This window comes from Procambarus clarkii, chromosome 30 (assembly GCF_040958095.1).
Source record: "Procambarus clarkii isolate CNS0578487 chromosome 30, FALCON_Pclarkii_2.0, whole genome shotgun sequence".
NCBI classification, from domain to species: domain Eukaryota; kingdom Metazoa; phylum Arthropoda; class Malacostraca; order Decapoda; family Cambaridae; genus Procambarus; species Procambarus clarkii.
In genome coordinates, this window is record NC_091179.1 from 18,786,284 (window position 1) to 18,797,341 (window position 11,058).

At 42.2% G+C, this 11,058-nt stretch overlaps 1 protein-coding gene across 1 annotated transcript in view; it reads left to right on the forward strand.

Annotated features, from left to right (window-relative positions):
- Positions 1 to 1,885: 1,885 nt before the first annotated feature.
- LOC123765615 (helix-loop-helix protein delilah-like) overlaps positions 1,886 to 11,058 on the forward strand; it is a 51,151-nt gene continuing 41,978 nt past the window's right edge. The window contains exon 1 of the mRNA XM_069333597.1: positions 1,886 to 1,998. Within this exon, the coding sequence (XP_069189698.1) occupies positions 1,928 to 1,998 (71 nt within the window). The 5' untranslated portion in view covers positions 1,886 to 1,927. The remainder of the gene's footprint in view (positions 1,999 to 11,058) is intronic.

The window sequence follows — 11,058 nt, forward strand, 5'->3', positions numbered from 1 at the left end:
TGCGAGGCACTACACATCAAGAAGTCAACACCAGCAATCAACAGCCAATTATTGCACAACTATATTCTACCCACCTCAAGACTCCGCTCCAATATAGAAGCATCAAGAAATATGGACCAATAGGCTTTCTACAAACACTTCTATTCAATATCCATTGTTTCGTGTTCTGTCTTGTGTTGATACTTTTAATACCCTATTAATATCCTCTAATGCCACATCATCCTTCCCACCTTACTCAAATGTAATGCCACATCACCCTTCCCACCTCACTCAAATGTAGATATAAAATCAGGGAAACGCAAGTTCTAATCAGTTGTGTATTTGTGAAGTCTTTGAAAATGTAATAAGTTTTACGAAACGCGCCCGTGTCGCGTCAGACTAGAAATAAAAATGAATTTTGGAGAAGTGATTTTTGATTTACCTCCAACAGTGAAGCATAATGTACGAAAGATTGAGAAAATTCGTGTTAGAATTATTAATCTTACTTTTTCGGTCATATTTAATAAAATATGTCTACAGGAAAGACTGCTACCAAAATATACTAATATATATATATATATATATATATATATATATATATATACATATATATATATATAAGTGATTAAGTGATTTATAAAATCACTTAAGGACGCGCTGACCATAGTTCGAACCTCTGTTGCCCGGGGTCACCCCCTGGCAAACAAAGTATCATAATCACTTCTAAGGATTGGTTAGTCCTGGAGCTTACTATTAACTAAGCTCCATGACTAACCAATCCCTGACGACACTCGGAGTGCAAAAAGGGCACAGTTTCTCATCAAACCCTTGTGCATGTTCGGGCCGCGCTGCATAAAACATTTAAGAACTGTAAGACCCGACCAGGGTTCGAACCCCGGGCAGCGGAGGTTCGAACCATGGTCGGGAGTTCTTGAACCCGTCCTCATAAACAAAGGCCAGAGTCCATTCCATGCAGCCCGCTAAACCCTCTGTTTATGAATTAAAAACTGTTTACACACGATTCACAACTGATGACGTCCGAACACTTTCGGAACAAGTGCTTCGCTGACGACTTTTGTTTGAACCACAACGCTGTAAATGCTTCGCCCACATACTACAAATACAAATTATCGCCAACCTAAACACCTAACCAATGCCTAAATATGCACAGTATACTAAAATATAACAAAATTTATTTATATTTGAGAAAATTTCTATTTTGAATGAACAGCTGTAAAAATTTATGAATGCGTCTTCAGAGTCGATCGCAATTTAGGAAAGACCTGGGTAAATACTGGTTAGATAACAGGGTTGTTGATTTGTGGAACAAATTACTCCTTAAGACATTAGAAGTAAGAGAGCCCTCAATTGTTTCAAGCGCAGGTTAGACATATATGATTGAGATCGGGTAGATATAAATAGGGGCTGCCTCGTATGAGTCAATAGCCCTTCTGCAGTTACCTCCATTCTTATGTTCTTATGTCACGGATGTTTAACACGTCAATATATCTAATGCATCGGTAAGTGATTAAATATTAGCATCTTAAAATATAGATTAATAAACGAATTCATTAATTTATGTGATAGGGATATAATTTATAACAAATATAAAGAATTTCTTAACGGTATTGACTCGCTAAAATATAATAGTGTGGCGCGCATGCGCGAGACGTCATTCAATTTAAACAAACAGTAACTCTTGTAATTGTTTTATTGTACCTGTTTAACGAGTATGGAAACAACAAATTAGATATATATATCTATACAATATATACAAAACACTTGTATTTTTTCAACTAACGCGGTTTAATATAATATTAATAATTTTATGTATATAATTATCACATGAGGAAAGGTGTGTACCCCCTGGAGGTGATGACGTCACGGAGGCAATCGTCCCCCAACCACGTGGTCCCACGACCGTCTCCGCTAACCATCGCTTCTCTCAATGTTTAACGTGAATGTTGGCCCCTTAGAGCCCGTCTCGGAAGCACTTGCTGCACTACTGGCCAGCCAGTTGTGAGTACAGTAATACGTTGTTCAACTGAGTCGCTTACAGTGGTAGGTGTTATTGTATTGAGCCGTGAACATAGAAACAGTGGTTGGCCGGGTGGAGATGTTTGCCAGTCAGAAATATATTGTTTTTTGAGGGTTGGTGCGCTTCACTGTTCTGAAAAAATGTAATCAGAATTTGTAGTCGGGTTCGGAATAAAATATACTTGCATGATGTATTTATGGCGACATTCAATAATGTAATCGCCCACATGACACTTTAAAAAAGTGTTTTAAAAATTAGTTTCTCATAAATTAATATTATTATACATACAAATTCTATGTATAGCTAGTTAGGCGTAGGTTAGGTGGATAAGTTCTTTTGGCGATTATTTGTATTTGAAATACGTGGGTGAAGCAATTATAGAATTGTGGTTCAAGCAGAGGACGTGAGCGAAGTACTTGTTCCGGAAATGTTCGGACGTCATCAGTTGAGTCGTGTGTAAACTGCTTTTCATTCATGAACAGGGGGGTTTGGCGGCTGGATTAACATGCTTGGATCTCTGTATGCTAGGACGGGCTGAGCCGGGACGTGGATGAGATAGAAGCCTCATGCTTAACCCGAGCACAAGTGTAAATTGCTATCCAGGGGCATCACTAATCGATAGATTGTTTATTACGAAATTGTCTATTGATATGAGGTTTATCTCGTATGCACTGGTTCGTTCCGTTCGCTCTTCCTTCGTCCCTATAAAGAAGCACACTTTGCAAATTAGCATATAACAATTTTACTTAAATGTTTGTACATTTATAGCAGAGTTAGTCTACATAAAATGATAGTAAATTTACCAAAGAGGAAGTCTTAATATCAACATGTAATCATTGTAATTGCATATTGTATAAGCTAGGCTTCCAACTTGTACACACACACACACACACACACACCCTGGAAGAACTTTTCGACAAAGGCTATCACCAACCTGTGAGGCAGCATTGAACATATCTCTCGATACCAGCGTTCATTACCTACGTTAATGTGTTCACTTTCTTGACGTTCGGAACGCTCGTGAGAACGAGCAGGTGAACGCACCTACGGCGAATTGCTAACAGCTTGGGTGTCTTGTTTCTGCTGTTGTATTTTGTAATAAATCGTTTATTATTGTTGATTTGCCGTTTTCATTTGGGGAACTAATGTTTATTAATTTGTATTATTACCCGCCTCCTCTCCCTCTACCCTCCCTAGCATTTAGGCCTCGGCGCCGCCCGCTTTTTTTTTCAGGGATATTCCTGCGCGGGCCCTAAGCCTCTGGCTGGCCCACTAAGTGTTACTTGTTTCTGTTTTACTTGGGCGGAGTATGAGTATTTATGACTCGTATGGTCGCTTCAGTAAGATTTTGTCATATGTGTTTAACAACTTCTTCTCTGTTGAATCTAAGTTGAAATATTCATGGGTTTGTAACTGTGCACTGTGTTAGATAATGTTCCAGTGGTCTGTCGGGCATTTCTCCACAGTGCTGCCCGCTTGCTGTCATAACTCGCTCATGTTTCACATTTCCTGAACTCTTTCCCTCGCCTGCATCTCTCTATATTCTTTTAAAGAAAGCCTTTAGTTTGTGAAGCAGAAAGTGGATATCCATATATGCAATCTGGTGCTGATAATACATGCTTAAGAGATGACCATTATTGGCCATCATTATTTAAGATTATAAAGATTAGTATTGATTACAGATAATTATAAAGAAGCATTGTAGGTAATAAGTCTAGATAAATGTAGATAATCATTATAGATAATCGTTATATAATGAGGTTTAGAGATAATGATTGGTTTTTGTGTTGCGGTTAGATGCATCATCTGCGGGAGGGTTATTACGACCACCACGGTGTATTACTGACCAACCAGCAAGTATACGCTCTTATCATTGTTGCTAACATTTTCCCGGTACGGTCAGTGTCTTCGGGTCTCCACCACACCTCTCTTCCCCCCTGTAGTAAACACCCTCACAGACACTTCATGTACCTCCCTACACTAAAATATAGACAGCAGAGGCATCTTGCTCATACTTCTGCTGTTCCTGCTGATACTTCTGCACGTACGTCTGCTCCTAATGTTTCTGCTGGTGCTATTGCTGATACTTCTGCTCCTGCTGATGCTCCTGCTCTGAATGAATGCACGCCATTCCTGGCACATAGATAAATTTGTAACAGTTTGTTCCAGTTGTCCAAGAATAACTGGGGTAGATCTACAATATATATATATATTCTGCTGGTATTTAATATAACAATTGCGTGAAGATATTCACCTTCGTTTCTTCTAGACAAAGAAGGGTTGACAATTGTTGTGATACCTCCCTAGTCCTAATATGCTAGAGTGCTTTCTACTTCTCTATTTCCGTACTAGTTGGAATCTGCTGATGGCGTTGGCTTCTCTGATATTTTAACTACTGGTATCGCCTTTCTCAAGCTTTGTTATCTGATGTTGAGACTATTGCTTCTCGGGAGCCATGTCTTCGTTGGTTATTGTCGTAAATTATGTGCTTTCAGTCCTGAATAAATTCATTAAACGTAGCAACAGATACATCGGTAACATGTGAAGAAGAGTATGATATCTGTTGGTAGAGATCTCTGTGCTCTTCTGCTTCTTCTCTACGTTGTGAGTTTTCCCTCTCGGTATCACCCTGTCATCTGTTAAACTGGCTGAGAGATACCTGTCCATCATGCTTTCAATTACGGTACAGCTTGTACAAGTGTCTTCTCTGTAGAACAGTGTCAAAGGCTTTCTGGTGGTATAGAAAGTTGCAGGCACCTTATCAATTTCTTTGCGGTTTAACCGTTTCCATCTTATCAACAGAGCTCGAGCAGGTTTGTCAGACAAAACTTCCCTTCTGTAAACTCCTGTTACTTTGTTGTGAGTTTTATATCTTAAGTTTTCCCCACAAGTGTTCTGCTTAAACCTTTTGTTGAACATAATAAGATTGTCTATAATTCAGGCCTGTAGTTTAGTGCCATTCTCTGGATCAGTCTATCTAATTATATCATATATATTTTCCACATTACCTTGTATGAACTTGTTCCACTTCCCCCCCCTACACAAGTGGAGTACAACCGGCCCTGACGACCCCCTCCTCCAATCCTCCCCCCCCTGTCATGCATGACAGCCAGAGACAAAGGAGAATGTGTCAGTGGCAGCTGTCGGAGACGTTTGGCCAGCTGACGGCAACACTTGCAAACACACACACACACACACACACACATACACACACACACACACACACACACACACACACACACACACACACACACATATAAATGGCTAATAACCTGAGAACGTAGCCATACGAAAGCTGTTTGGGATATTTAGTTAAACTTATTTCACAGCTCTTAGATGAGAGAGCACTGTGTAAGAGCACCTGGAGCACAATGTAAGAGCACCTGGAGCACGGTGTAAGAGCACCTGGAGCACGGTGTAAGAGCACCTGGAGCACGGTGTAAGAGCACCTGGAGCACGGTGTAAGAGCACCTGGAGCACGGTGTAAGAGCACCTGGAGCACGGTGTAAGAGCACCTGGAGCACGGTGTAAGAGCACCTGGAGCACGGTGTAAGAGCACCTGGAGCACGGTGTAAGAGCACCTGGAGCACGGTGTAAGAGCACCTGCCCCCATAATAACGTGAGTAATCAGCAGGTGAAAGTCGTGTCTTCTGTTACGTCATCCAGACAAGTCACGTGGAACCCCCCTTCCCCCCCCCCCTCACACCCCAGACCCCCATAACAACCATCTTCGTGAACTATCACAGTTAGATGTTTCTCTCGTGCTCATTACATCCCACGATGCCGCTCTCTTCACTGGTTATTGATTTACGAAAGTTGGTTGATATCCGTGTCTTTTAAATGATGCTTAAGATGTCATCGTTCTGCTAATAGCTTGTGTTAACGTTACATAAAAATACATGAGAGCATACCATTGAAACGTAAGAATAGCTGAAAGCCTATTGGCCAATACGCTCCTATTTATATTGGTAACCAACTCTTGAAACAACGAGGACCACTCACCAATGGCTTGGGGGGGGGGCTATACGTGTAGAATTATGCTTGTTTAAATTCGGGTTTAATCAATCTGTCTTCACTCGAGCTGTTTAACAAAATAGAATTTCGGATATTTTTTTTATTAATGGTTGCGATTATTTTCCTCAAGTTGTCAGAAGTGTGATCAATTACTGTCGCTAAATACACTTTAGTGTCTCTCTGTCCGTTAACTAATTACTATGAGATTATTAAAGTGACTTACTGACCTCCATCCCCCCCCCCATCATGCTGACACCGGAATACGAAAGATAAATACTATCATGTAAATACTACTAAAAGATTATATTTACACTCTTTGGGAGTGTAAATATACCTTTGTTGTTGGGTTATGTGACACACATACACAGGCACCAGCCTATCCTCCTGTTAAGATAGTTTTTATAGTAACACAGAGAACCAACGTACTTGTACTGACGTAATAGACAATCCGAAAGTAGAATTTCATACTATTGGATTTGGACAAACCGGAAAAGGTTTTGTATTTATGTTGCTAATAAAACCTAAGCACCCTAGGCCTAATACACGTGTTCTGAGGCCTAATATAGTACACGTGTGTGCTGTACTAAGCCGAGGAATATGTAAGTTGGATTTGTAGCTCTTTTTTCCAGACTATAAAGTGAATAGTACTAAATTCTACTATCTAATTGTCCATTACGTCAATACATGCACGATAGTCCGCATAGTTACAATAAGTACTAATTGTACTTATCGTACAATTTGATGGTCCGCGTGTGCACGCTCGCGCACACGCTCACACAGAGAACCTGGCATCGCTGGAGAAAAGGAGGGGCCGGGAAGGCTTGGTTACGACGTACGAGATATCAGGAGACATAGCCAGGGTGGGCAGAGACAAACTATAACATGGCGGGCAGCAACACGAGGCTACATATGGAAACTGAAGGTCACAAGAGTCGGCGGGACGCTATGAAATAAGATTGAGATGAGGAGGTAGCGGAGGCTAATTCCATACACGGAGGGTTGAGGTGGCTAACCTCATTCGCAGTAGGTATGATAAAACTCATCAGATATGAAATGTGGGCCCCAGGAGCTGGAGCTTAATCCATGTAAATACTACTAACCACAAAAATATACTGACAGCCTAGGTGATAAATGAGAGAAAATTTACATCCAGAAACGATCCTTGCCACCTACCCATCTCCCAAGATGGACACACCGGCTCCCTCCTCTTCTAGGACCCCCTCTGCCCCCCCCCATTTCCCCCATTGTCCCCCTCCGGAACCGATAACAACTGTCTCTCCCCCTCATGTCCCCCCCCCCCCCCTCCCGCTATCACCTCTACGCCGTCCGGAACTGATAACACCTGCCTCTTCACCCCTCATATCCTAACCAAGTAGGAAGGGACGATAACACCCACGGCTGACCTGTAGTGACCTGCCTAAGTAACGGTGGTGCCACTCTTGTTACCGCTGACCTCTGACCCCACACCTGCAGGTGGCGCTCTCTGCATACCTGCTCTACTCACCCGCCAGTCGCACCTCTGGAGAAACTGGTCCGAGGGATAAGCCAGCCGGTGATAAATCCTCCCTCCTCCAGTATGATAATGTAGCCATCTGGGGGTTTAATTGAGCTGTTGGACAAAGCGATGCTGTATTTACAGTGATTGAAGTTGACTATTATATTAGCACTAGTCGTAGTAGTAGTAGTACTGTGGTCCTGATGGTACAGTGCTCTTTTAGTAGTGGTATTCATAATGTTATAGTATCCATAGTAATAATATCAGTAGCAATAATTAGAGTACTATCGTTGCAGTAATAATAGTGCTGCATTGCATAGTATTAGCAATAATATTACTACTCTAGTAGTAGTTGTACAATTGTGGTAGCATGATAAATAGTAGTAATGATTTTTATAAATAGTAGTAGTAGATGCTGCAGTCGGTTTGACAGCAGCAGTTGATGTTGGCACCTCAGTTGTAAAACAAAAAAGTTCAGTTGGTGATACTGACGGCGGAGATCTTTAAGCGAGTTAAGAACGTTTGGGAGCGCCCTGTCAAGGAAGGTATTTTAAAACTTAGTTTCCTCTAAAACACACACACACTTTAGCAATATACAAAAAAACTTGCACAAGTTCGAAGATATACCACTAGAATGGTTGGGAGAGCAGAAGCAGCCTAAATAATTTTATAATTTTGTGATGTATTTCGTTATGCTAATAGCACATGGACTTTTATTATTATTATTATTATTATTATTTTTTACCACAGACGTGGCCACACATTTTCAATGCTAACTAGCATATATACATTTTCTTCTGTCCTCCATGGACAGGGTGAAAGATTTGTCAAACATACAGTTCAGAGATTTATTGAACAACCACAGAAGGTGATCGTAGTGCTTTTAAAATGTTAGGCTAAGCTACATATGTAAATAAGCACATGGACTGGACTGGACTGGTCCCAGGACTGGGAGTAGAGTACGAGGACAGAGTGGAGACATGAATGCGACGTATAATATCATTGTCACAGTAGATAAGGTCGAAATACACAGAAGATGCAACAACAGGACGAAAGGTCATGGATGAGAATTGTCGACACAGATGAGTCAGTGATAAAAGGAAACATTTATCTAGCCTAAGAGTAGAAGTATGCGAAACGCCGCTACGATTCAAATGGAGCCGGAGCCATTGCATTAGACAGATAGCTGATGAGACGGGTACAAAGAGCAAACGTTCATACTTCCAGGCACGATTAGGCACGATTTCGAGCCTGGCCTCGGGCCGGGCTTGGGGAGTAGAAGAACTCCCAGAACCCCATCAACCAGGTAACCAGGTAGGCTAGCACAGTAAGAAATAAAAATATAAACCCGCTCAGTTATAATTTAATCAACTAAGAGATTGCAAAAAAAACAACAACGGAGGATAAAATTCAGTGCAGAATAATACCATGTAACAAGTAATGGGAGAGAGTGGAACTGAGTCATAAGAATTATAGGTTTCATTTAAATTCTGTGGTGATGAGATAAGGAAAGCTCGGGGTAATAATGTACTATACTTTATTAGGAGAAAAATCACATGAACGCTTAAGTAAGAAACCTGTTCGCAGGTTTGGCAAAGTTTATGATAGGTCTCATTGGAACACGCACCTGTGGTGTGTAGTGTAGACACTTAAAAGTGGATATGATGACAACATGGGTGTCCATATACGGTTATGCACATATAGAGAAGAGTACAACCATAATATAGCTGGACTGAAAGGTTTTTAATTTACAACAATCAGATATCGGAAGACGCTAAGCCTGTCTATATCTATGATAGCGAATGTGTGTGTATTGAAGGGCAGACGGTTGTAGTAAGTCTCTTGCAACTTTACATGGTGAATTGTGATGGTATGGCGAGTGTCATACTCATGTTCTATGTAATGTAAAAGATAACTAAACACCTTTATTGTGTTACAATGGGGGGGGGGGGGGGGAGTCGGTAGGGGTCGGCTTCCATGCCCCGCTTTAAGTAGGATTGACTCCTATTGCTGCAACCAACGACTCCTATGAAATCTGAGTATTTAACAAATGTTCAGCTGTTCATCACACTTAACAACCTAACTACATTGTTATTACAAGTTTGTATCATTGTAACGGTAGTAAAAGAGGAACGATGAGGATAGGTTGTTTGCTGGGCCACTGAGTGTTCCGAGAGAGAGAGTGAGAGAGAGAATGAGAGGAAGAGAGAGACAGGCAAACAGAGAGATACCCGGGAACCCTCATCCAGTAAGTCTAAAAATTACAAAGTAAAAGATTTGACAGGGAACTGCTATTTTACTAATAGAGTGGCAGACGGGTGATGCGGAGATAGTTCATAAAAACAACTCTTTAAGTTTAAAAACTATTAATAAAATATAAAAGAAATGCGATACACAACTGAGCGCTCTTGAACCTGCAAGCATGTTGTCATAAATAATTACTCTTGAGGTTAAGCACTCGTAGGTAATTACATGTACCTTTCAATGCTAATATGCTTTCTACCTCTGCCGTCAAAGGCCTGGCCGCCGCCACCACCAATTTGGCCGATCACTACCAGTGGCCTCCATGTTGACACCCCGCGTGACGTCACAGCCTCTCCACCGTGTATATAAACTCTTATCATAACAAACATCCGTGTAAACATTAAATTTGTAATATATTTTCAGTTTGGTAGTAAATAATCTTGCTCCTTAGTTTAAATCTTTATTTTCAGTCTGGTAATTATAATAACATATCTGCTGGTAAGTTATCCACATGGTATAATTACTTTTCGGAAACCAGTCTTTAGCTGCTGTCTTGAAGAAGATGAGACTTGCTGGTAAGCGCTGTGTAAAGAAGCGCAGGCATTTGGTTAAGTGAGAGGCTCGGACAACCCACTAGCAGTGAAAGGTGTAAACATTGCCCAAACATGTTGATGGGGGTGTCAGAGAGGGTGCAGGTGTAGGGTCATCAAGTGAGGGGGGGGGTCCAGGTGTGAGGTCATCAAGTGAGGAGGTGGTGCAGGTGTGAGGTCATCCAGTGAGGGGTGCGGGTGTGGGATCATCAAGTGAGGGGTGCAGGTGTGAGGTCATCCAGTGAGGTGAGTGCAGGTGTGAGGTCATCCAGTGAGGGGGTGCAGGTGTGGGGTCATCAAGTGAGGGGTGCAGGTGTGGGGTCATCCAGTGAGGGGGGTGCAGGTGTGGGGTCATCCAGTGAGGGGGTGCAGGTATGAGGTCATCCAGTAAGGGGTGCAGGTGTGAGGGTCATCAAGTGAGGGGGGTGCAGGTGTGGGGTCATCCAGTGAGGGGGGTGCAGGTGTGGGGTCACCCAGTGAGGAGGGGGTGCAGGTGTGAGGTCACCCAGTGAGGAGGGGGTGCAGGTGTGAGGTCACCCAATGAAGGGGGTGCAGGTGTGAGGTCACCCAGTGAGGGGTTGCAGGTGTGAGGTCATCCAGTGAGAGGGGGTTGCAGGTGTGAGGTCATCCAGTGAGGGGGGTGGGTGCAGGTGTGAGGTCACCCAGTGTGGGGGGGGGGGATGTGCAGGTATGGGATC